Raw genomic sequence first — 27,091 nt, forward strand, 5'->3', positions numbered from 1 at the left:
CTCGGGGGAGCGTTCACTCGACATGCTCATTAACAAACACTCGTGTGATTAGTTAACGCGTCACTTTGAAGCTCTTGTCGGCAAAGTGGGATTCCGCCTGCGGTATGTGGCAGAACACACACACACACACACACGCTCATTAACACTGTTAATTGGCTGCAAACATTGACACTCGGACAACGAAAGCAAAGCGGGAGATGAAAACCTCACGTGGCGCGTGTGTACATTGACAAAGTTCTAAAAGCTATTGATGAGCTTACCTCGTTAACAAACACCCAGTGACTGTCCTTGGAGGCCAGATTGGTTTCCACCGCCTGCACACACAACACAAACACGGCAAAAAATTTAAAAAATCGTCGGTCGCCGGGCAATCGCATGTGTGGTCAATTTGTTGGCCTTCACTTAAGCCAAAAGGCAAACTTGTAAATGGCTCATTTGCATAAAGACTGAAGGACGTCACCAGCGTCGCCACGGCGATGGAAATGCAGACAAGAAGAGTGAACACACCTGCCCGCGTATGCAAATGAGACAGATGGAAGATGTGTGCGTGTCCTCGTGCCGTTCCACTCGAAAGCCATTTGCACCCAAGGCCTCCTGACAGACCACTTGACTGGACACTAATACGCGCACGTGTGCGCACGTGTGCGAGCGTGTGCGAGCGTGTCAATCTTGTTACCATGGAAATGGAAGTAGCGTGGACCAGCCAATCACAACTGAAATTGCTGAGTCATGACTTCATGTTGACAATGTGAACACACAAACGCACTCTCACCCGCTCATGCGCGCACGTGCACACTCAAAGACACGCTGACTGACTGATGAGGTGTCCTATTTGTGCTGACGTCACAAGTCCCGCCCCCTCCAGTGCATCTTCCAGTCTGTTGCTAGGTGACCAGCTTCCTGTCCGTTCGTATGCAACAACGTGCGCGGGTGCGTGTCTTGTCACTATCCCGAGGCGTCTTCTTCCGTTTGCTCCGACGAATGTGCGTCCAACTGTGTGTGTCTGTGATTTTGTGAAACTGAGTGTGCTGCCGTGATGGCGCCCGAGTGGCTGATTGACTCTCACAAACAATATGGCCGCAGACAGACAAAAGCTTCCGATGGCCAAGCACTTTCAAAATGGCCTCCCGGGAACAACTTGACACCATCTGCGCGCGTGCGTCCATGCGTTGTGATCACAAAAAAAGCGTTACGACATTTGTGGTCAGGCTTGGAGCACATGCACGTCGACACGTGCACACACACACGTTTCCTCACAGGAAGCTAATTGTGTTGGCGTGCGTGTGGCGAGCGCATGAATCTTGCAGATGACTCAGCAAGTGACAACACTCCTGACGTTGATGACACTTCCTGCCTCATGCCGGCCACTTCCTGTTCTTCAATTTGGTAAAAAGCAAAAGTAGCCGCCGAGCGAGCTGACTTTTGTCTTCTTTTTAAATGAAGAGCATGTTGCACGTTAGCATGCTATTGGTGCGTTCAGGGCCCTTTTCTGAAAGTTTGTGGTGCATTCAGGGTCCTCTTATCATCCTCCTCCTGTGAGTTAAAGGTCGCCTTCCATCTGGCGAGTAAGCGGCGGTGCGTTCAGGACCCTGCCGGCGAACTCGAAAGCCGTTGGTCGAGGTCAGGCGGGACTTTTGCCCGCTTTGGAGTGGCGATTTTATGCGCGGCCCGCAGAGGTGCTCCGAGATTGATAACCCGTTTGTGCCCCGAACGCCTCTTTCCAATAAATCAGGCCCGAGCGTTCCCGCCTTCACACTCGCTCGCGTCCGCTCCGTTCATTCATCAGACGGACGAATGACGGACAGCCCAGACAAAAAAAAAGAAGTTCCTTCAAGAGACAACTTTTGGTTGGTTTGATTCTGACCTGCAAGCGTGTGTGTGTGCGCGCGCACGTGTGTGCGTGGGCGAGTGAGTGTGAACGAGTGTTAGCCAGCAAGCGTGGGCGAGCGCGGCTAAAAACGTTGCATGGTGGGAGATGGACGAGTGACTCTCCAGCCGACAACTCAACTTTTAGTGTGTGTGTGCCAGACAGCAGGTGTGCAAACACCAGGCAGTCATGTGACAAATCGGCGACGTGTGCGAGGCCCTCGTAGCGCCGGAGCACATCCATCTGAGCGGAGAAATGTTTATCGGAACGCCGCTGTGAAAACATCTGCTTTCGATTCACTTTTAATCCGCCCAAAAAAAGCCGTTTGGGGTCGTTGGCTTTGGTTTGGTTTTTTTTTTTGGTCGCGCCTTCGGATGACGGGCAAACGTGCGGGAGGGGAGGGGGGTGACCGAGGTCATTGTCGTGAACGAAAACTCACAAAAAAACATAAAAATACTCCATATCTTGAAAAAGCAAAATACGATCCTAAAACTCAATTAAAATGAAGCATGCTTGACATCATAACATTTACAAAACTTGAAAAAAATGAAATCTGAAAATATGATCACTTTGGTCGTAACACAATTGGTTTTTTTTTTTGCCAACCTGCTGCTCGAAGGTGTGCGCGGCGTGCGGGCTGAGCAGCAGGATGGCGCGGCGCAGCGTGTCGCGGTATCGGTTGAGCTCCTCCGTCCTCATGGACGTGAACAGGTCGCTGAACACCTGACTGATGTTCTTGTCCACCCGCTGCAGAGACACGTCCAGACCTTCTCGGCACGCGCGGTCCAGGAAGCCCTGAAGGCCTCGCATGTCTACGGGGAAACACAAACACACACACACGTGTAAGACGTAAAAGAGCAAAGACTGCATGCGTGTCAGTCACCCTGAGGTTTTTTTTAAAAATTTATTTTATTTCTGGTATGCTTCACTCCAAATTCAAAACTTCATCTTCCATCTGTCATCCATCAAGATCTAGAAAGCATCCAAGAAAAGTCCCGCCCGTCGTGCTGCAACCGCCGTCCATCGCGACCTTTCTCGTTGTTGACGTGCGTCGTCGTAAATCAAAATGGCCAGCGGGCGAACGTCACCTTCAACGCACGTCTGGCGTGATCGGCTCAAATTTGCGGATTTTGCCAGCGTGGCCACCTCATTAGGTACACACGTGTTGTGGGTTGCCACGGCCATACCGACAGGCGCAGCATCATGAATGATCTTTTTTTTTTTTTCTTTTCAATCCCCGGAGATCCACGCGCGCTATCATCGCCGCTCGTTAGCACGCCGGCTGTGACGCTAACGAGGCCGACGTGCAATTAAAGCCTCGCCGTCCCGCTCGTGAACAAAATGCAGGTGGCCTCGCCTCCGCCGCGTCAAGGCCTCGCGTACAGACAAGGGCGATAAAACGCCTGCAAGCGTCAAAACGTGACCAACCCGATTGGTCGCCGGTACGACGTGCACCCAAAATCTTGACTCAAGTTGAAGAAAGAAAAAAGAAAACGTCATCGTCCAAAAACGGCCGCCACATACGTCACACGTGTTGTCATTGGAACAATTTTTGTGACACGCGACGACGCCTTCAAAAATAAGTTTGGCATTTTTTTCTAAAACAGCCATGTGACATCACAAAAACGGGTCACCGCCCGACTCGGCAGCAAGTTGCAGGAAACAGAAACAAACAATGTGAGCCAAGGTCGACTGTCAGCCGGCAAGTCCCCATTTTACACACACACACACACACCGGGGGTGGGGGGGGGGGCGGTCGTCGATTAAAGCGCCTCGCCGGCTGTTGTCCTAATCTCGAGTGTAAAGCGACCATTTGTCGTCTTAATGGCGCACCTGTGCTGCAACAGGCCAAACGTCTGCGCCGCATTCAGGGACGTTAGCAAATCACGCACGACATTCTTCAAAGTCAGCTGAGAGCGGCCGACCAATCGCACGCCAACAATGAACTGGTCGCCCGTCCAGTCGGGGAACATTTTGAGCGACCGGAAGGGCACCAGGTTGGCTGACCTTCATTTGCAGTCAGCCGCAGTGACGAGTGCGGCTGCTAGAGGGCGCCGTTCGTCCGTTGTTTCAACTAAATGCTGGCGGCGACCAGTTCACTTAAGTGTGCCGTTTTTCTTTTTCGTCTGAGTCCGCATCAGCTCATGTCACGCTTGAAATATTCAAAAGCTCGCAGCCGCGTCGGCACTTTGATGCCAAGCGGCAGGCGAGAGGACGCCGGTTTGCCGGCGCGACCGCTCGAGTCGCGCACGGTCGCCGATTGGCCTTAATCGACTTCCGCGTCGGTTGCGGCTAACAAGCGAGCCGAGCGGCTAATGAGCAGACGACGGGCTGCGTCACCGGTGGTCGGCCCTCCAGAGATGAGCGCACACGCACACGCACACGCACACGCACACGCACACGCATGAGGAGGCGCAGCCCGCTGAGGCCTCTGCAGGGGAAAAAAGTGTCAGTTCGGAGCTTATCTTCCTCGATCTGGTAATTATGTGGTGGTGCATTCAGGGCCCTCTTATCGTCATCCGTGGGGCAAGTAACCGGCGGTGCGTTCAGGTCACGGCTCTTAAAGTGCGCCCTCGTCATCCTCTACCCTGAAAATTAGCGGCGGTGCGTTCAGGACCCTCGAGTATTCGTGTCTGACGGTCTTATTGTGCTCGACTGGGCGCGTAAGTGGCGGTGCGTTCAGGACCCACTTGTCATCCTCAATTTGGCCAGGATGTAATGATGCGTTCAGGGCCCTCGATGTGACTCGAGAGGCGTGGTGTGTTCAGGGCTCTCGTACAAGTCGGCGGCGGTGCATTCAGAAGCTTTCTATCGGGCAAGTGATCGATGATGTGTTCAGGCTCCACTAATCGTCCGCAATCTGGCCAGGATGCGATGGTGCGTTCGGGGACCACTTACTCTTTCATTTTGCATCTGGCAAGGAAGGGAGAAGGACGTCAGAGGAGAACATTTAAGGGTGCCGCTTGGATCAGCTCGCTCAGCCGAGCGAGTGAGTGACAAGTGAGCCGGTAAGACGCGTGTCAGCTGTCAATCAAGCCCGCCCGGACCGTCAATGAAAGGTGACGGCCAAGCACCGCCGCCCCCCCCCCCCCTCGCACGCAATCGATGGACCACCCGAACCGTCGAAGGACCAAAGACGCTGTCGGAGTGAAACGGACAAAACAAACAAGCGACAGGCGCGTCGTCACAGATGGTCGTCGACAACATCGTTGTGTCGTTGCTTGACATCGCGCAAAAGATGAGCTTGGATACGACGCCGCGCCTCAACGTGTCGTGACAAACTTCAGCTTGCATCGATTCAATTGCAATTCTGCTGACTTGCGGCGTGGACGCGAACCTGCGGCGCCGATACGCCGTAAAACGCACACGCACACACACGCGCACGTCAATTGTCTGCGTGGTCTAAAACACAATTAAGCAAAAACGACCCGCGTGAACTTTGGCGACGCGCTTGTTTGTGACGGCTCGTAAAGCGTAAAACATTCAATTAAAAGGTCAGCGCCATAAAGCCGATTGGCAGCGCGTCCTAATAAGTCACAAGCTGACGGACGCTTCCCGCAAGGACGTGGCGCGGCGGGAAGCGTTTTGTCAACCGGAGGGAAAATGCGCGCAAAATCCAATGAATGAAAAGTCGTCTGAACGGGAACGATTTGGCACGCTCGCGTTGAGCGATTAAGCAAGAGCTCGACAGCGTCCGGCGCGCTGATTGGCCGACGGAGAACGCTCACTTCCTGAAGAGCGGGAAAAGAAATCCAGCATGTTTTGCGGCGAGCGCCGACGTTTCCGCCACCCAAAAGTAAGTCGTGAACGTCACACTCGCGCGCTCCTCGTCTTTGCGACGCGACCTTCGAGATTTGGCCGCGCTCCACACCGCATCAAATCATCTCTCGAGGAGCGCCATCAATAACGGCTAATGCACGCGTAAATTGGCCGGCGGGCTTCAATTAAGGCCGGCGTGCCGCAAAGCTAATTGACTTCCTGTCTCCTCGCCGGTCTTCACCTTGAGCGGCGCGAGACGCCAAAGGCGAGCGAGAGCCCGGCGAGGCCAACGGGACTTTCGTCTCCATCCATCCCCGCTCATCGCGATCAACGGGCGCGGCCGTCGCAGCGCGTTAGCGTGACGCTACGTCACGCTAACGCGCTGAATGCATTCATGAAGACTTACTGTGGCGTCTTCTCATTCGGCTCGCTCGGCTCCGAGCTCTTATTTCAAGGGGGGCGGGACGGGCTTTTATGTGAACGCCACAGCAGAGATGAGATGGGGGGGGGGGGGGGGGGGGGGGGACAACAAAAAAAACACCTCTAGCCAGCGCTTCAGTTGTTCTACGACAAGCAAACATGAAAACAAGCGGCTGCTATTTGAAGCTAACAAATTAGCGTCAAGCGAGTGGCTGCTAAATTTCAAGTTGGTCGCAAAAAAAAAAAAAAGAAAATTCGGCACCAAATTGCTGACAAGACGTCCCAGACGCCTCGGAAGGGAAATCACGTTGTCTCGTTTTGTGACGCAAGCGGCCAGGTGGCGTTCTCACTCAACACGGTCGAGGCCGAAATGGGCGCACACGCGTCACGTTACTTCCGACGAACTCGACCGACTTTGTCAACGTGTCAAATTTGTTGCACTTTTTTGACTCGACTGACAAATTGTATCAACGTTACAAAATAAAAAATCAATAACGTGCAAGCCACAAGCGTTTGGTGTGCTCACAGTGGACGGCGAGTGACCCCCCCCCCCCACACGAGCGCGTCCACGTCGGCTTGTGACTGACAGCTGGAAAGGCGTTTTTCCCAGAATGCAGTGCAGCGTATCCATGGGTGAGATTTCCTCTCTGAACGTCCGTGTCATGCTCAGCCGAGCCTTGCGCGCGCGTGTGCGTGTGCAGGAAGCTGACAAGCTAGCCGGCGAGCTGCAATCTGAGCGCGCCATTGTTGGATAGCCGATGAGATTCCATGAAGATGGGCTACTAAGCTTTTTGTTTTTGTTTTTTTATTTTTTGCTCCACAAAGACTTTGTGCTGCAAATGGAAAAACTGAGGCAGCGGAATGAAGCGGAAGACGGCAAACGTTCCTCGTGCGTGCGAAAGGTCATCTCAAGCTCCTCGGCCATAAACGACAACATTTTTATGAACCAGATAAGAGCGGAGGGGCGAGGAAGGCCGCCCACGTCGCAGCCGGAGGGCGGGGGGGGGGGGCCGACTGACAAAAAAGGGTCAAGTGCCCAGCGGTGGTGACGATACACGAGGAAAGAACTCGAAATGTGGCGCCGGTTTCGGAGCACGTCCGCACGAACGAGGCGCCGGCGTCACGTACCGTACTCGGTGTCGTAGAAGACGATGAACTTCTGCCAGCGCAGCTCTTCCACCAGCGTCAGCATGACGTCATTGAGGCGCACGGGCGGGCGGGCCGCCAACGTGTAGCCGCGACCGCCCGGACTCGGGTTGAGCTGGCACGAAGTCCTGGGCGAGCCGCCGCCGTTCCTCTGGATGTACACGTGCGGGATGTGCATGGCGTCCGTCAGCGACTGCAGCGCGCTGGCCGAGGCGCAGCCCGTCGACGTCACCAGCGCCAGGATGCCTTGATTCATCAGCTCGCAGGCTGCGGGGCCACACACACGCACACACGCGCAGCGTGACAAACACTTCCAAAATTGAAAGAGAAAAACCGGACTTCCGACAAACTTTAGCAACCACGTTAGCATCGTTAGCATCTGAAGCGGACGATTGCGGCGCGCATCTTAAGCTCATTTGTTCACCGCACGCCGACATGAGCCTGACGTGCAAAATGACTCGATGGCGCCAAATGGCGCGTGCGAGCGAACGTTTCTCATCCAAAGCGGCAACGCTGACGTCGCATTGATCGTTTTCAACGTTTCGTTTTGCAAGCGCCGAAGCCAAAATTGATCAAGGAGCGGCGACTCCACCTGCCACCTCGGCAGGCTGGATGCCCAAAAATGGGCTTTTTGGGAACCTTATTTTGGGACGTGGGAGAGAAATTTGGATTTCAATTGTTGCTGCAGTAACTTTTTCACTTTGGATCGCTTTGTGGGACGGCTTGCGCCTCACAAAATGTTTTTTTTGTTGCGCCAACAACAAACATGAAATGCAGAGCTGGCCACGTGAGCCCGCCGGCCGCGATCTCGACGGGCACAAACGGACGACTCGTTGATCTTGACCCAAAGTCCGCACGCAGCTGCTCCTCGCCACCTCGGACTCCGACCCAGATCTCCCGACAGCGAGGCAATCACGAAAGATCAAAGAAAAATTTCAGCGGCGACGTCAATCAAAACGAGCGCATCGTTGTTTGCAAAGCCCCGACTTGGGAATCACGTTCATGGATGAATTCCCACGAGTTGTGACGCGAGCCGGTTTATTGATCAAGCGTCTTCACTTCTCTGGACGGACTGAGGAAGAACTTTGCTTGCAGTTTTTTTTTTTTTTTCCCTCAGTAAAGTGGTGCATGTTGCTGATTTTGGGCTTCAGTGAAGCAGCAAACAGTTTAAGTCCCGGCGCAGAGGCAACAACAAACACACAAACTTGTCACCAGTCAATGTCAACGCACATCCAAACAACATCCTGGTCGCTTTTCACAGCGGCCGTGATTTACATTCACAAACGGTGAAAAGAGAGGACCAAAAAAGATTTTTTTCGTGGGTGGTTGAACAGATTTTTAGCCGGTTGTCACATTTACCGGCACCTTCGAGCGGATGCTGGAGGTCGCCGTCATCGTCGTCTACATCGTCATCTACATCGTCATCTACATCGTCATCTACATCGTCATGGTCTGAGATTGATTTGACTTTTTGAGAGTTGCCTTCACTTCTCCAAAGCGAAATGTTAGAGTTGAAAATAAACAAAAGGCCAATTCATCTTTCCATTTAGACTTTTTCGCGCCGTGCCGCGTGCGCGTCTTTCATTCTCCTTTCGACCAGCACGGCCAGTCCATCGTAAAATTGGATTTAGTGGCGTATTTAGTTTTTATAGCCGAATAACTGATGACATAAACAAAGCGTAAATTGTTGTCGCTTATTACGGTGACGCTTGTTGAAAATTATTTGGAGCGTGAGGCCGCGTCGTCATGGAAACGTGCAAAGCGGAGAGGAAGACTGCAATCATTTCGGATCTTTGCCCACGTGCACGTTTCCAAGTGCGGAAATGCCGCCCGGTCTTTGGTGACGCCATGTCAGCAAATTGCAACGACGACACTCGGCGCCGCTTTCAAACGCATCAAGGCGACGACGACTCGCCTTCCGCGATGACCTTTGTGGGAATCATCTTCGCTGAGCACGTCGCCAACGCAAAGCGTGGCGCGAACGGGCCCAAGCGACGCCACCTTCCATTTGCGGCCCGCGTGCGGCCGGATGCTCGCAAATGCGTGCCGGAGCGTCACTCGACCCGGCCGACGTGAAAGCCGGCCTAATTGGCCTTTTATCCACTCGGCCCGACGAGCTAATCGGCCGCCCGCTGGCGCGTCACGGGCCGCGCTCGCCGCCAACGAGGCGCCCTCCTTGACCGCCATGATGATGAGGGGCGGCAGGTAGAGGCGCCGTGGGGGGAGAGCGAGGGAAAAAATAAAAAAACATCCATGAGCCGCAGCTCACCTTCGTCACATCACTTGATGCTTTGTGCCTCGTGGCGCACGTTAACGTTTGCTCCGCAGCCGGAGGGCAGCGACCGCGTTGGATGGGCTGACGGTCGGTCACAGGGCGCAAATTGGAAACAAACAAAAAAACAAAAACAACAATGAGCTTGTTGCCAGTCAACGGCAGGGCAGATGTAAACAAACAACGGATCGGTCGCCCGTCAGTCGATAAAGAGAAACTGGCCATCGGGGAGAAGAACAGGAGGACTTCCGTGCTCCTCAATTTCAGGACGTGTTACAGGTCCAAACACAAACATGCCGGAAAGCTCCGAACGTGCACACGACTTTGCGTTACAAGTGTGCGCGTGTCTCCATAATGGATGAAGTGGCGGCAGCGAGCAGAACAAGGTGAACTGGACTCATTTCAAAACGCCTCGAACGCCGCTATTTATACTCGAAGCTGGAAGGACGTGAGAAGCAGCAGCAGGAGGAGGAGTAAGGGGGGGGGCACGGCGACGCCTCCTCGTTTGCACCTCGCACGCACGAGCAGGTCAAGGAAGTTAAAGCTCCCCAAATTTCATTTTTCACATTCGAAGCGCTCATAATTAGTTGAACGCTTTTAACGAATATTTGAACAAACAGTGAAGCAACACATGTAGACTGGTAATTTCACAACTGTCAAAGTCAAAAGTTATTTATCTGCGTGAGTGACAGTGGTGCGTGAAAACAATTTTTCTTCGTTTGGATCTGCAAGACTGTACTGAATTACGCTGCCCCCTGGTGGCCAAGACGATAGGAGCAGGACAAGGAACGAAAGTATGATTGAATTGATTCACTTTGAAAAGGCCTAAAAGTGATTTTTGAAGACTCTCAAGGCAACACAAATGAATTCAATTTGAAGAAAGTTTTTCCTTAAAACAGCGAGTATAAATTGACTTGATAAGCTCTTGTATGACAAGTTTGTCCCGTCCCGAGAAGGATTTAGTATTTTTGCAGCGCGTGTCGAGGCAACTCCGTTGTTTGCGACGGCGACGGACGGCCCGTGAACACCGCATGACACGTTCGCGTTCTGACGCAAATCCCCAAAGTTGGCGAGCTGACGGAAGCGTTTCTGCTCCCGCATCAAAGCTCGTCTTCTGCGTCTCGGCCGGTCGATTCCCGTTCGGCGCTCAGCTAATCGTTGGCAGGCGCCGGTCGGCGATAAGAAGAACACGCGTCTCGCGTGGCCGACTCTCCGCAACGCGCCGCTCTCCTATCGCGCTTGACGTGATGCGTTCACGGACCACGCGGCACTTCGCCCTCCTCTCGCTAATGGAGGCGATCGATGGCGATTAAATGGAGCTGCCGGAGTCTTTAAAGCACCGCGCACGACAACGAACCGGGCGGACAAACGCCACCGACGGCCTCGCTCTAAACTAAATAACAAGCATATGGGAAGCCTCGGATGGTGCGGCGGCGACGCGCTTTCCCGCAGGCTTCACCATCTTTTGTCACCCAACAACTTGTTTACTTCTCTCGTTTCCCTCCTCCTTCCTAATGTGGTCTCTCGCCATCGCGGCGGCCCACAATGCACCTCGGCCTCACCTGCGTCGCTCCTGATTGATGGCCGCAGCATTTTCATGACAGTTTATTTGGCTGCTTGCAGGCCAGGAAAACGACACGCGCGCGCACACGCACATACGAGCGGAACACATACAATCCTAATCTCGCACACAAACATAAATGGAGCCACACAAGCATGGTGACACAAATAAAAGCACACGCACACAAACTTGCGTCTCCAGAGTAGCAAAGTTTCTGATTGGTGGAAAGGGGCCGAAAGCTCAAAATGAACACGCACGCCTGGATGGCAGCCATTGACAAGCCAAAGAGTTGTTGGACATGGGAGATGTCTGCATACTGCACCACACACACACAATGTGCACACTCAAAGGACTGCAGCAAAAAGATAAGATGCCTGTCTGAGGACGGCTTTGATAACAAGTGCGGCTCGGGCGACTAAAATTTGCTGTAAAAATGTCAAACATCAATTGTGTTGTCGTTTTTTTTGGGTTTTTTTTTTGCACGCTCTTGTTTTTACAGTTCGGAATCCACACAAGACGCACGGACCGATGCCTCTCAGGTATTTATGTATTCATGTCCTCTCTTTATTGCTCATCCCGCTGCTGCAGTGGGAAAGATTACAATAGGAAATGGAAAGTGTCACACACACACTGCAACAAGGGGCTAAAAGTTGGTCCCAATAAAAAAAGTGCAAGTTGTGAGCGTGTCAATAAATGTGAGCCGCAGAAAGTTTGACTCTCATCATCATCATCATCATCTTGAGCCTGCTGGGAAATCATCGGCGACGGCGGCGGCGGCCAGCATGGATGAAAAAAGAAGTCCTCGCAATCGGAACAAACAAGCAAAAGGCAAACTCTCAAATTCTGCCTTCAACTTCAATAAATGAATCGAGTCGCTTCAACCATCATTTTGAAAATGTTTTTTTCTTCAAACGACTTTTCGGCCATTGAACTAAAGTCGACGCTTCCGTTTCAAAATCGCGTCCAGCGCCGAAAACTACCTCGAGCCGTTTTCCATGACAAACTAGCGAAAGTTGGTCCCAAACTGGTTTCCATTCCAAACGGTGCGTTTCCATGACGCCCGTTTTTTGTTTCCACGGAAGCAAACCAGCGAGCCTGCCGGAAAGGTTATTTTGTTCAGAACGGCGCTCTTCGCGTGCGCTTCCCCTGTTTCCAAATGGCATTTAGCCACTCAGGCTAATCGCTGACGGCTGCACTTTTTTTATCAGCTCTTTTGTCTGTGCACTAACGTGTGTGTGCGTGTGCGTGGCATCACAACGCCGGAGCTCACTAAACGCCTCCATCAATATTCAGCAAATTTGTAGCCCGCAGCTCATGAGCAGACTTTTTGACAGGAGCCGCTTCGCTCAGCAGCACTTTGGCCAATCACGACGTCGGCGGCGAATCGTTCGCCACCGTCGTCATCTCGGAAGGTCGACGGGCGGCAGTCGTCGTGGTAGCGGCTAGCATTCGGGGTCGTCATCGCTTTGATTCCGTATCATATTAGTCAGTCAATTTGCATTAACAGCCATCATCACACTGTCTCGTGTGTGTGTGCGTGTAATCTGATGAGGTCACCAACACACACACGCACACGCAAGCATTTATTCGCTCGGCTCTGGCGTTGAACAGGCCGGATTGACATTTGCCAACGCATCAGATGCGCACGCACACACGCATGCAACTTAATCAAGCGTCTGTCGAATCGACATCAAAAGATAATACGAGATCGAATAGCCTCACTCATAAAGAACGCGCGTGTGTGTCCGTGTGTGTTTTTTTTTGATTATTGACAAGCTAAAGCTTTTAGTCTCATTGTAACCAGAAAAAAAGGCACTCTGCATAAAAAAAATAAAAAGTAAGCTTTCAAGTCACAAGCGGTGCTAAATAAGTAAGTGTGTGTGTGTGTGTGTGTGTGTGCACGCTATATTTAACCGGCGCTGACTGACGTCTGCTTTGATGGCGACAGGAGACGATCTGACCCGCCGGTGGCGTCCTCGTCCGCCTGTCGCATTTCTTTTTTGCTCTCGTTGAAAAATCACATGCACTCTAAAAAAAAAAAAACTTTTTCAACACCTGATCAAAGTCAGCAAAGTGACAAAGTTATTTCCATCTTTAGCATCCACCAAAAAAAAACAAAACAGCCGACTCAAAGTTGCTCGTGAGCTGCAGGCCAGCCGCTCACCTGGAATTTTTTTTTTTTTTTTTTGTGGTTTGGCCTTTCATCCTTTTGTTGACTTATTTATGAGAGTGGGGCAGGTGGGCCTTGTGGGGGCGCGGCTCACATCAAAAAAAAAAAAGAGAAGGGTCCCCTTCATGCGTCGCGGCTTACTTTCATGTCTCGCCCCATCAACACCAATGCGTGCTCGCCCCAGAAAAAAACAACAAAAAAATCCAAAAGCAAACCTCGACAGATTGATGTGACAAATGAGCGCTAATGAATTCAAAGGCAGCGCCAAGCCCGGTGAGTGACGTGGGCGCCCGAGCGACATCGTACGTGACAACGCGTGATTTCATTTCCGTTGACTTGAAGCATCAAACTTTTTTACGTGGCCTCTCTGCGCTGGAGTATTTGAAGATTTTCGTTTTTGCTTCCTGCTCAAATTCAAAGTCTTTCATTTGCCAAACTTCCAATGGACGCAATGACGACTGACACGCACGGACGTTTGTTACTTTTCAGGCGTAGCGCGCATTTAAAAAAAAAAGAAAATAGTCAAGAATGAAAGGAAATGCGATTTGAAGAGAGCATTTTGCGCGTGCGGTGAAATCATCTGCACTCATGCTAAGCTAACGGCTAGCGGGGGGGGGCAAACGTGACCTTGTCTTTCCGACACTTGGCCGCCTCAAGGAAAGAAACAAGCACCAAAGTTGTTTTACGCTCCAGTCCACTGTCACACGTGCACGCACACCCACACACACACACCCACGCACGTTCGTTCGTGTGAGTAGAGGAGCTTTTGATCTTCTTCTGCTTTTATTTTGTCATGAGGGCAAAATATGAAAGTAGAAAGGCTGAAAAGACTTGGGGGGGGGGGGGGGGGGGCTGGCAGGCGCTGACAACACACACACCCCCACCCCCACACGCACACCCACAAAGCCGACGAGACACACGCATGTGTGTGAATGTTCACTGGCCGTTTGCCTTGTTTCTACATTATCCGCATTCACTGACACCGAAATTGACCTTACCGTGTGTGTGTGTGGGGGGGGGGGGGGGTGTGTGTGTGTGTTTGAGAGAGATTGTAAGCTTTCCAATCTCTGTACACAGACAAGAACAATAATAAATTGGCCCTGCCAACGCAATTTTTTTTCTTTCAACTCCCTGGCACAGTGTGTGTGTGCGTACACACACACACACACACACACACACACACACACATGCTAGTAGGTAATTGGATTTGAAATGAGAAAAAAGGCAAGCGATTGATTATGAAGGCCATTAAGAGTTGCGGCGAGCTGATTGGCCGACGCCGATGACGTGGCCCAAACAAGGTGCGGAACGCCAACGTTGATGTCGCGCAGGGTCAAATTGGGGTCGTGATGCAACGCCGGCAAACTCCTTTGCCAATTTGCCGCCTTTGCCCAACAAAATAAAATCTTTACGCAAACGTGCAAACGCCACGCAAGTTGGCTTCCCCGCAGCAGCCAACACAAATAGAACGCGTTTGCCATCCTGTCGTCAGTCAAAACATTCCCGTTGAAGCGGCGGCGCCGGAGGAGGCGGCTGGATAACATGACACAAAAAAAAAGGAGAACAAAGTCCACGTGCGCTCTCGGCACTTTTGGCGAGAAAAAAAAAGCGTCGGCGGTCGGCGAGTTAAACGCCGCAGAGGGAACCCGAGCGCCAAACGTCCCGGCAGAGGGGGAAAAGTGCAAGCCGAGCGGGAACGACGAACGAGACCGGGAGCTTGAAAGCCAACGGCGACGCTAACGCGGGAACGGAAATGAGGAGAAAAATTTCAAAAAAAATAAATAAATCGCACGCTCACATTTGGACCAACGCGCCGTCAAAAAGTCTGCCGAGTCATTTGTTTCAATAAATCATCCACATTTAATTATTAAATGATTTTTTTAATGCCACTTTCTTAAAAGATTTGTCTTAAATAAATCAAAATCAAATTCATCATTCATTGGAATTAAAAAAAAAAAAAGTACAACTTTCTGTCTGACTTTGGGGAATAAAATCAAATCCATTGAATTGATTCCACAACATTTCTTTTTAGAATAACTGTCAGATATAATTCTTCTTTTTGTTTCATAAATCATAAAAATAAATGCGACTTTCGTCAAAGATTGAAGTTGATGACGCCCTCCACTGGCACTCGCAGCAGCGACAAACGAGCCTCTTCTCTTTTTTGTTTCTTTTTGTTCTGAACGGCACGCTTATATATGTTCACTTTTTTAGATAATCTCATTTACAAGTCAGCTGCCTCATCGTTTCTCGTTGGGCGGCCGTTAAGCCTTTTGCATTAGCACCTCATTCAATCGCGCTCGTTGGCTTTTGTTTCACCTTGAAGCCATTTCCATTCCGCATTTTGCGTCACACGCTCACGATTCAGCTCAAGCTCCTTTTGTGCCATCCGTCACACTTTTATTTGGCGTTTTCCTTTGCTCGCGTAAAGATAAACTCAAATATGTCGCGCGTGTTCTCGCTTATCGAGCAGCAGCGAGATAAGAAGAACAAAGTGCGATGGCGGCGAGTTCAACGAGGCCCCCCAAAAAAAAGCTTCAACGTGTTCCGCAATTTGATTTATTTTGCATCGTGGATTGACTAAAAAGTTGTTTAGCTGGCGATTAGCGAGTCAAGAAATCAGTCGACGCGAAAGAGCAAATTAGCGGCAATCCATCACATTCGATTGATGTCCGGTGCGACCATTCATTTCCAGCGCACGCGGATTTAGCGGCAAGGAGGAAGCGTCATCGATTGTCGCCCTTCGACATCCTTCTCACAATTGCCGCACTTGGTCACGGCCGCAAAAGTGCAACCCGTCGCCGCCGCCAGAAGACGGCCTGCGCTGACTTCCCGTCACAAGTGCACCTTGGAGCGGTCGCCAGCCAAATCAACACAACAAATATTTGGTGAAAACAAAAAGTGCTCGTTCATCTTTTTATAGCGTCTCCTCAAAAAAATATCTCCACTTTGCCCTTTTTTGGACCAAAACCAAACAAACGTTCTTCTGATGAGCAAACAACAGAAAGAGGAAGATTTGAGTTTTTTGACGTATTTCCCATCTGTCAGCAAAGTTAAAGGAGCCGACAAGCGCCACAAAGTTTGGTGGGCTTTCCTGGCACACGACGCTGAAGCTTCTTAGCCGCCGTCTGCTCAACACATGACATCAAATCTCTTCCTCAAGAACGCCGCCGCCAACAACGAGCTTTGTTGGCTTTCGCGCTAAGCGGGAATATTATTTCACGGATGACGGATTCGCCCATCAAATTCAATCTTTGGACAACGAGAAGACGACGCGACGTTGCGTCTCGTTTTGTTCTAATTTGCCACCTTGCAAGCCAAATTTTGTTTTCTGGCCTTCCGTCGTGTCATGCGCCATTTTGTGTGACGTGACACTGTTCGAGTATGCGGTACATGTGCATCATATTATCTTGCAGCGTGCAGCGTGCACGTGCACGTGCACGTGCATAGCGCGTACGCGATCAGCGTCCGGTCAATGTTTTTCCCTCCAACTTATGAGTCTGTCCTTTTTTTGAAAGGGCAGACTTTGATTGGAGGGCCGGCTGCTAACATTGACTATTGTGCGCGCACAAAGGAGTCACGAAGGTGTAAAAGTGTTAATTACGGCTGCGCGCTCGCTATCGGCTTGGCTGCCGAACAAAAAAAAAAAAAAAAAAAGAGAAGAAAGATTGCGCCGGCGTGACCTTCAGTTCGGCACGAGCGAGTGTCGCCGGAGCCGAAAAACGTCGTCGACTTTTCAAATCAAGACACGTTTTGTCGACGCGAGTGTGTTGCATGTTGCCGTGGCGACGGAGCTGACCGACAGCTGCCTTCCATTCATGTCCTGTTTTGGGAAAATATTTCGACGGGAGACATTTTTTGGGATTCATCGTAAAGATAATTAACAAATGAATCAATTATTAAACTCAAACAAACAAAATGGGAGTGGGCCAAAAGTGGCCCGCGGGCCCTACTTTGCTTACCAAAACCAACTGAAGTTTTTTTTGTGGAGTTTGACCATGATGATTCTCTCACTCAATTATTCATTCCGCCGCCGCGCAAAATGAACGGAGACGCGAGGTCTCGTTGAAAGATGCAAGCGACACAAAACACAATAAAAGCCTCAAGTGTGCATTATTGAAAGGCGAGACGCTTTTAAGCGGCTGCGGCCGCTCGCAGACGCGTCGATAAACAGCAGCCGAGCGTATGTCGCATGTCGCCGACTCGATGGCGTTCGCAGCAACACGAGCGAGCGCGAGACGCCAAACCTTTCCAGGAACGATGCCGAAAAATGTGGCGCAGGCGCCTCCGCCATATTTTGGGGGACAAAAACTGGATTTGCAATTGAGTTTTTGCGTCATTCCGCCTGATACAAAATCACTTTCATCAACTCCAACAAAATTGTCCGTCGTCCTGCACGTTCAGAACGAGTCACGGGAGAAGCCATTCACGCTACTTTGCACCCTGGAGGTGAACGGCGGGGTCAGGCTTTGGGGTCGCCAAGCGCCCTCAAAGCCCCCCCACCCCCCCTCCCGTGGAGGCAAGGGCCCACGACGGCGCTCGCTCGCGATCATCACGCCGATAGCGCGGCACTTTTTGTCGCCGCCGTTGAGACGGCCGCGATCTGCCGCAGCAGACCGGCCGCCTGAGGGCTCCATGAATATTTCATGGGCGGCTCCAACAAAAACATTCCGCGTGCCGACAGAAACAAGAAGAGGAAGAAGACAGACGAGCAACGCCGACATGACCAAAGAACGGTGACGGCAAAGAAGATGGCGACCAACGGGCCGGGCCTGCGACACGCACAAACAAATTTCAATTCCATGTTTTTTTTTTTTTAAATTTAAAAAATGCATTTGACAAACGATGTCCGCGCATGTAGGAAAGGAGAGCCGCATGTTGACTTGAAGGCCAAACGCAATCAGGTCAGTCCCACACTCGCACACTGATGTCACACGCTTGGCCCCGCCTCTTAAAGGAAGGCAAATTGTCTACTTGTGCCTGACAACCGTCTGGCGACCAGTCCATTCGTTGTCTACAAACACCTCAACATTGGCGACCACTCTGAGACGTCCGCCAACGGCTTTTACCTTGCGAGCAATCTTTTGCGACGTCACGGAACGACTTTTGCAACGCGTACGTTACGTTGGTGCTTGTGACTGCGTTCCTGCCGGAGTGTGTGCTTCACACACGTGTACGTGGAATAAGTTCAAAATGTGCAATAAGTGTAAGTTCAGCGCATGCACACGTGCACACGCTCTACGCGTAGCCTCAACCTTTATCCAATCACAGCGGAGTGCGACGACGACGTCCATAAACATTGAGAGTCTTTGCTAATGTCAGCAGAAAGTCACGCGCACACACGCACGCACGCGCGCAATGCCCTCAGTCGTACCCTTGAGGGCTTGATTTGCAGATGACAGCGTCAGACAGCAGCAGTTAGCATTAGCATTTTAGCTTGCTGTCATCTTTCAGCACAGAGCGTGTTTGTTTTTTTAAGCAACTCGTGTTTGCGTTCTGAATTGTTGCGACTCGTTTCAATTATCCAATCAGAGCGCGCCCGAAAGGGGGGCACGACCACCTTTTAGGAACAGCGATAAGAATTAATGATGTTTCGGAAAAAAAAGTCCCCCCTCCATCTCCTCTGGTCTCATCTCCATGGCGACATCGCCACGGCAACAAGCTAAACAGCGATGCACGGCGAGGACAATATTCACGAGCCACTCGGGCTTCATTCGGTTTCCGAGAGGCTCATTGGCGCTTCTTCTTCTTCTCCTCGTAACGTGAACCCGGCGACCTTGTGGATGACGCAAAGGCGAGCTCAAAAAATTTGGAGGGGGCGGGGGGGGGTCAAGGGTCAGGAGTTCAAAGTGCCTTTTTTGCTGGCGTTTTCGTGGCTTGCTGATTTTGCGGCCACGAGAAGCTCAACAAAGGTTTGATTTTCAAATCAAAATGTCACAAAAATGGACGGCGACTGGATTTGAAAGGAGTACGAGACAAATTCATCCCATCTCCGAGAGCTTTTTTGTTTTTGCCGGCGCGAGCGTCGTCCTCCTCAACTTCCTTCCTGCCTGCCGGCCGCATTCACGCGCGGCAGCGGCGGCGCAAACGTCTTCTGGCCGGCCGGCCGGCGCGTGTCCACACGGCGGCCCGGCGGCGCTTTGACGGATCGCTGCGGACATTCCGATAATGACTCGCCGAGGCTTGTCGCTTCCGCTCGGCGACACTCGCGATCGGCCGGGGACGAGGAGGCAGCATGTGCGTCGGGGACGGCGCCCGCTTGGCCCGGCTCGGTACTGGCCGCGTTGGACACATCGACCTCGAGGTTTCTCGGGGACGCGCGAGACACTTGACACGCGCTGGGCCACATCATACGAAACACGCTCCGACGTCCACACGCACGCACACGCGTCGCAACTGCAATTTCGTTTCTATATGCGACGTAAGAGTCGATGCTGAGATGATGAGATGCTTTGTTCCCACGCACGGAAAAGCGCAACACACTGAAGAGTCCGTGTGGGCGCTTCCATGTACACGCTGGCAATTGTTGCCGATTACGATGTCTTCAGTTGTGCCGATGCCTCCGGGGCGTCCTCGACCACAAAATTGCCATGGTAACGCTCATCGGATGCAACGCGTGCGCACGTGTGTGCGTGTGAGCGTGCGACGAGCCAAAATTCCAAATGGGAGCGCGATCATCGGCAACATGCACACGTGGAAAACAACAAATGTCTGAGAACGAGTTGATGAACGATTCATGGCGTTTCTAGTTGAGCAGTAAACGGGCACAATTAGCGGTTGCTGTGGCAACACAGCGTTGCAGCTCACCTGGCCAAGCCGCGTTTTCTTTTGTTTTGTTTTGGCGGGCATCGCGTGCGCCGACTCAGCGAACGACGTTGACGTGACGACGCAGCGGGAACGTTTTGTCGCCAGCTAACGAGGCGGCGGCCCAAGCTTCTTCATAATTCATCAATGGCGCATCAAAGATACATGAGGCCTTATTAGCCGGGCACGCCATCTTTCATTCAGTGTTTCGTCAAGAAGTCGACAACAAAATATTGTCAAGCGCACAAACACAAACAAAAACAAACGTTTGCGCAAAACAACATTTGGGCCACAAAATGCGCGCGAGCGTGCGAGTCCATTGAGGATGGACACGCGTGAAGATTAGCGCGCGCGCACAGACGCCAATCTCCATCTCGAGGTCGGCCGGCACGCAAGCGAGCGTGTCGGAGCAGTTCAGGTGCGACTTCCAAGTCGAAAGGACTCGCGAGCGGCGCCGAAACACAAACGAGCGCCGTGGGCAAAGTCGGCGGCGAAACTGGGACGCCACGCGGCGTCTTAGCGAGTGGAAATCTCAGAGCGGGCGAGACGATCGCCTTTGATTCCGCCACCTCAAAGTTGACGAGTCACGCACCGGCGAAATGAGGTCAGGTGACGTCCGGCGAGGCCTCCTCGCCGTGGCGCGCGATCTTCGCAACCAAAGTCCGCTCGCGAGATGACGCTTTTCAAACTTTGTTTTGGCACGCGCTCGATGATGTCATCACGTTGGCAGGTCTATTTTAGGACGCCGGCTTAAGAATAAAAAAAGGTTGCAATCCGCTCGGGATTCATTTGGGCGCCGTTTGTGCAACTTTTCAACAAATCTGCCATTGGCATCCATTTTGGGCCTTGAGCATTTGTCGTCACGATGAACACGTTTCGCACGCCGCCAATTTTCTTTCCGACATTCTCTTCAGTTTGGAGCACGCGTCCTTCAACTTTGTTGCTCACGTCCAAATGTCGGCTTGAAAGCAAAATGTGGGCCGCCTCGGTTGAAGCGGAAAAACTCTTTCTGAGTCAAACGCGCTCCCATCGGCGGCCGCTCGTGTGAGCGCGTGGCTACATTTCAAGCTCGCTCGCTCGTCCTCGGCCACTTTGTAAGCCGCGACGACGAGACGAGCGCCGGCGGATGAATTAAACATGCTAACGTGCTAACAGAGGCGTGTTTATCCCTCGATCGTGTTTTGCCTGGCCGGGGAATAACAAACACTCTCCACTTCTTTTGGGGCCGCGCGCGTGCAACAAACTTTTACGACGCTGCCGTCGCCAGAGAAGCGAACGAAAAATCGGAACGGCGGCGAACACACGACGACGATGATGGACGTGAAAAAGAAAAGTGGAAAACGTCGTCGGGTGAAGCAAAAGAAAGATTTCATTTTTCCTCTGATTGGACGTCGTTGGCGCCGCCTCGTTTGTTCGACAATTAACGAGCACTTTTATCAAACAAAGCGGCAAATTGGAAAGCGGCGAGAACGGAACTTTAAGGCTCCGGCAACAGGGGCGCGCACGCAAATATTATGGGATGATCTTCACGTGGTTTGTGTCACACATCAAAAAAAAAAAGGTTGAATTTAGATCAAGTCCAATTTGATATCGTGACGTTCAGACAAATATTCTGAAAAGGAGCCAATCAACGCCTCCTCCAAAAGCTCATCGATCAGTTTCAAGCAGGTCGTCGTCAACCGTCAGCATCAACTCGTATCGGCGGAATCAGAACGAGGCTCGAAACGCAACTCGTAGCGCAACCGCGACCAAAACAGAACCGGAACCAAAGCCGGAAGCAAAATCCGCCGAACGAGAAGGCGAAGCCGCGTCAGAAATCGGAACCGAGACGACGACCGAACGTGGAAGCGGAAGCAAAGCCGAATGACGACGACGACATTTGCGGCGAGCGCGCAAGCGGTCCGCGGCGTTGAAACGGAGCCGACGACGTCCGAGTCCGAGCGGGTCAGCAATTCTGTCGCTCGGAAATGCAGAGCGGCCGCTCACCTTCTTGGACGGCCTGGAAAGGATTGTTGGCCTCGATGACTTTGATGGAGTGCGTGATCTTCTCACTCTGCAGCACGTCGTCGCTCAGGCTGAGGTCCGACACGGCCAGCTGGAACACTTCGTCGTCGCGCGCCGCGTTCTCCTCAAAGATCGCACCTGGACGAAGAAGCGACACAACATTCACCTTTCCGTTGGGACGCAAATTTCTTTTTTGGAACATCGTGTCGTCATCTGCGGAGGCTCAAATTTTTTTTAAAAAGGACCGCTTTGCATTTCCAAACACTGGCGGTAAAAGTTCAATGTCATCGGAAAAAGTTCGGCACAAATATTTGGACTTTGTTGACTGGAGTCACTGACGTCTTTGGCGGAACGTGACGGGAAATCAAGCTGAGAAGCGGCGGGATGTGACAGATGCTCCGGCGTGGAGGAGGAAGAGGTGGGGGAGGGGGCGGGGCTCCTTTGAGGCCGGAACCGGAGCCGTCACATCCCGGTAGCGCCGGTCGCCTCGAGGTCGCAGGTCACGACGAGTTCAGCGGCCTTCTTCTTGGCTTCTCGCCAACCCGCTCGGGCTCGCCATCGCGTCGACGCTTCGGCTTCTGGACGTGCTTCGGTTTGCGTTCGGGTTCGGGTTCCGTTTACATTCTGCGGCAACTTCCACTCCGACTTGCGCTTCAAGTTTGCAGTCCACTTGCGCCGATGGTCCGACGAGCGCGGACGCTTCAAACGCATCCGCCGATTTCTCGCGAGGCTCGTCGCCTTCTGGTGGTTCGTCACCAAATCTCGATTTTGTTGTCTTTGTCGACGCCAACGACATTTTGCCGACGTGAACCGGCGGCCCAAATGTGCCTCGTCGGATGTCGCTCCAACATCTTCTCATCAGTTTGCAATGATGACCGCGTCCGCCGGCCGCCATCTTGTCCAAATATGGCACCAGCCACACAATTTGCAGCTCGCGTCGACGACGCTGTCAAAAGCGAACGTGACGAGTGACTGACCCTTAATTGGCTCTTCTGCTTCCTTGCTCGCTTCCTTCTTTGCCTTTCAGCGCCACCAAAGGAGATCCGCACGCGTGCGCGTCGTCATCAAAGTTCCTGTGCAAGCCCCGCCCCCTTTTGAGCTCTGTTTGATGACAAAGTGGCCGAGCAGCTCGCCAGGCGCCAACAGTGGCCGTTTGTCCTCTTTGTCGTGAGCGGCTTAAGATGAGGCGCACGTCCTGCTCAAAGTTGCGCCTCGCTCGCCAAAAGAGAGAGAGCAAAACATTGACGAGGGAGCCCAGCATTGTTTGTCCTCATGCGCCCTATGACCCGGCGCCAACCAATCCAGCGAGCGCCTACGCCGCCGTCAGCGCAACACGATTATATTCTACTACTCGGACACGTACAATTACATTACTTCAGTAAGAGGAATAGAGTACTGCAAGCGCAGATCGTTAACGCCCACCCCTTGTGGGCGACCGGTCCTTTCGGTGCCCTGCCGCTGACGTGCTGACCAGTCCGGGGCGTACGTCGCCTGTGGCCAAATAAGTCGCTCGCGTTTTGAGGATTATTATCATTGTCATCTTCGTGGCAAATGTGTGCTGGTTACCATGACAACAATAAACAGCCATGCATCTGCAGCATCTGACTTTTGTCTTATTAACAACTTGTTTATTTGGAGGACAGCTGGAATGTTTGGTTTTTTTTCGTGGAGCGAATTGCCATCATGTTGCCGCTAAACACGTCTGCGGTGTCGCAGATTTGAAAGCTTAGAAGTTTTCATCATAATTCCGTTAAATGTCTCTAAAAGCGTGTATTTTCCATTATGATCTAATCGATCATTTTTACGCTGACTCGACAGACTTGATTTGCGTCATTTCTAATGTTGCCAATTTATTTGCAGCTGCCACATCTGCATTTATGTACCGCAAATTGGACAGTAAAATGTCAACGTTGACGTCCTAGTTGAGCTCGGAACGCAAACGTCAAATGAGTGCGTCAGATTTCATGTCGTCATGTGATTGCATTTTATGCCTGCAACACTTTGAATGAAGCCGACTGGCGAATGAATGAAAGACTGAGCAACAGCTTGTCTTCCTCCTCACGCGCCAACGAGGGAAGGGGAGGTGTGGGGGAGCAATACACAACCCCCCCGAACCAACCCCCCCCCTCCCCCCGCCCACCAGGCAGCATCAGGACCGCACCGCATGCAAGCACCCGCCACCCCCAAATAAGAACAATAACGAATGTTTTGGTCTTCCGCTGCCTTACCAATATGAATGATGGAGTCGGCATGCAGCGTCGCTCCGTGGAACAGCAACAAGCACGCGCGCAGCGCAAGCAGCATGCGGAGATCCATGGCCGCGTGCACGCACGCGCGCGCGCGCATGCACGCCGACACCAGCCGCCGCCGCCGCCGCGTCCTCAGTGCGCAAAAAGAACAAGAAAGAAAGAAAAGGAAAAAGATAGAAGGAAAGAAAAATTAAAAACGAAAAGAGGCCAGAAAAAGGAAAGCAATCCAAAGAGAGGCTGCAGGAAGCGGGAGAGGAAAAAAAGAAGAAGAAAAAGAAGATGAAGCGCAAGAAGAAGAAGCTTCCGGACTGCGGAGGAAGAAAAGCAGCTGAGCCACCAGGATGAGGAGGAAGAGGAGGAAGAGGAGGCAAGAGGTTTGCTCCGCACGCTGTGCCTCTCGCTACAGTGACGAGAGAGAGAGAGTGAGAGAGCGAGAGCAAGAGAGAGAGAGAGAGAGAGAGAGTCTCACACAAACAGTCCATTCTCTCCTCCTCTCGCTTTCAGTCCTTTCTCCTCCTCCCACACCAACTTTGGGCCAGAGTAGGGCCCGTGATTGGTCACCGGTGATTGGTCACCCGCCATTGGCAGTGCCCATGCAGACACACAATGGCCTGGTCGCCATCGTCTGCCAGGGGCCAAATTTTGCATTAAAGGTTTAGGAGGCGCGGCTGGCAGTTGTGAGGTTCCGCAGGGTTCTATTCTGGGCCCCTTGTGGAATTTGCTTAACGTTTGTGTCTGGATGTGACCTGTGATTGGCTGGTGAGCAGTCCATTGTTTGTGGATATGGGCAATGACGTCAAGTGGCGACCAGACTGGTGACATGGACTGAGTAACCACTTCAGATTTTTTTGCTCTTAAATCAGAGCAGAAATGTCAAGTAGACAAAAATTAAATAAAACAGGGATGAGCAACTTTGCTATCGCGCAACAATATCACTTAAATTGCAAGAATAATGAAATCAATCTTCAAATTGAGCCACACAAAAGGGTGTTCATCATTATTAGCATTCCCTTTGTCAAAAAAAAAATCATGGTTATGTTCCAAGTATTTAACATTCAATAATGGATTAGGACTTCAAGTGGCGTGGCTGTTTCCATGACAACAATAAACAGCTTCATCAGCATCCAAGTGGCGCTGACGTCATCACCCGAGCTTTGGCATCTTCGTCAGAAATGAAATATTACACGGCGTCTTGTCTTATTCAAGAACTTTCGAGCAACGCGCTTACGCGCTGTCGGCTTTTGGTGGAGCTTTACTCCCTCTGCTGGACACAGCCTGTTATTACACACTCCACCACAACAATCGCCACTGCTCGTTTTTATTCGGTTGGTTTTCTAATTGCAATTGCAGGCGCGTTTATGGAAACGACTTTAGTGCCAACGTGCATGCAAGAGCAACACAAAAGAACATTTCAAAGGTCATCAAGGTATGTCAACAAGTCACGACCTCACCACGATGACGTCAGTATACCATGACGTCTTATTTCATTTAATGTCAACATTTTTTTTTTTGCTCTCCCGGTTTACAGGCAACCTCGACCCGAAACATTTGGGGCAGTGAAAATCATTTATAAATATATGATAGCATGATCAAATAAAATGCTGGAGCGACACAGATTTCACTTTCAGACGGGGCACAGGTCATGACGTCATGATTTCATGATGTCATCACACACCATAAATTCACGTCATCTTTTCTTCTGAAGTCATGAAACCTTGACGTCATAAAGAAAACAAGCACTGCCTTCACAGTCCAATCCGACATAACCTTGACGGCTTCTGCTGCCCCCTGGTGGTCACCTCAATCACACAAGACCAACACAACAAATTCTCCTGCGCACTCATGGAATCCTACATCATGAATACGTACTCAAACGTACACTCAGAAAGTGTCAACGTAAAGACGTGTACGTTGCAAAGTTTAAATGACCAAACTGAAGCAGCAGGTGGCGCTCACTCACCATTTGTTTGTTTGTTTGTTTGCCTGTTGGGACAATCGAACTGGTGACGAGGCGAAACGAAACGAGACGTCGTGGCGAGACTTGGCCACCGAAAACGAACATGCTGACATTTAAAGCTACGACATCATAAAGAAAAGTTCGAGTCATGCGTAGAAAAGCTTCATAAAAGCTGCTGCCACGCTCTCGCAACAGACGTCAGACTCGGGGCGGCCATCTTGTGACCTTTGACCCTCGCAAAGAGGGCAAAGCGTTCATTGCAGTAGCCACACTTGCTCAGTGTGTGCGCGTGTGTGTTACACAAAACGTAAACTACCACAGTGAGGAAATAGTTTGTTTTTCTTTGCAGAACAGTTTTGTTTGCTGTTCATATCAATGACGTAGTTTAAGAGCAATAACCTTCTAATTTTGTGGAGCTTTTTTGGGGGGGGGCGTCAATGAAGCAAGCGTTTTACTGAAGAATCATGGATGGGTGGGTGGATGATTCAAAAGTGATTGACACAAAAACACAAAATTCCTTTCCAGGAGGCTTGGCTCCGGCAACGTGTGTGTGCGTGTGTGTTGCTGTCACCGGGTGAGGTCGTCCAACGGCTGCCGAGCATCACATCAGTGAAGCTGATCAGTGTTTTGTGTGCTTAATTAAAAATGGGCGCGGTGCGGTGCGGTGGCGGTGGCGGAGCCACCATGAGTGACAGGAAGTCCGAGTCCTTTGGAAGCGTCCTTTGGCACACTCATGGGGGGATTAGGCGCGGGCGTGTGCCAGCCCATGCAGGCGGCCTTTACAAAAGCAAAAAGAAAAGAAAAGCAGAAGGGAGGGCCCCCAAACCCGGCCGTTTTTTTTGGCCGACACTTGTGGGCCCGCCAATCAAACGGCTCGTTGGC

General features: G+C 51.6%; 1 protein-coding gene across 4 annotated transcripts in view; it reads right to left on the minus strand.

The window, feature by feature from the left end:
* LOC148317873 (glutamate receptor ionotropic, delta-1-like) overlaps window positions 1-26,454 on the minus strand; it is a 38,469-nt gene extending 12,015 nt beyond the window's left edge. For 3 of the 4 annotated variants that reach the window (XM_088284603.1, XM_088284600.1, XM_088284599.1), the window contains exons 1-5: window positions 24,232-24,657; window positions 21,986-22,141; window positions 7,175-7,459; window positions 2,474-2,679; window positions 261-314 (exon numbers count right to left, since the gene is read on the minus strand). In XM_088284603.1, coding sequence (XP_088140729.1) covers window positions 261-314; window positions 2,474-2,679; window positions 7,175-7,459; window positions 21,986-22,141; window positions 24,232-24,349 — 819 coding nt within the window. In that variant the 5' untranslated portion in view covers window positions 24,350-24,657. Of the gene's footprint in view, window positions 1-260; window positions 315-2,473; window positions 2,680-7,174; window positions 7,460-21,985; window positions 22,142-24,231; window positions 24,658-26,212 lie in introns of those variants that run through there. The other variant, XM_088284604.1, reaches the window with a different exon arrangement.
* Between the last annotated feature and the right edge of the window lie 637 nt (window positions 26,455-27,091).

The sequence above is a fragment of the Idiotropiscis lumnitzeri genome, chromosome 20 (assembly GCF_059441095.1).
Source record: "Idiotropiscis lumnitzeri isolate Australia: NSW breed Sydney's pygmy pipehorse chromosome 20, RoL_Ilum_1.0, whole genome shotgun sequence".
NCBI classification, from domain to species: Eukaryota; Metazoa; Chordata; class Actinopteri; order Syngnathiformes; family Syngnathidae; genus Idiotropiscis; species Idiotropiscis lumnitzeri.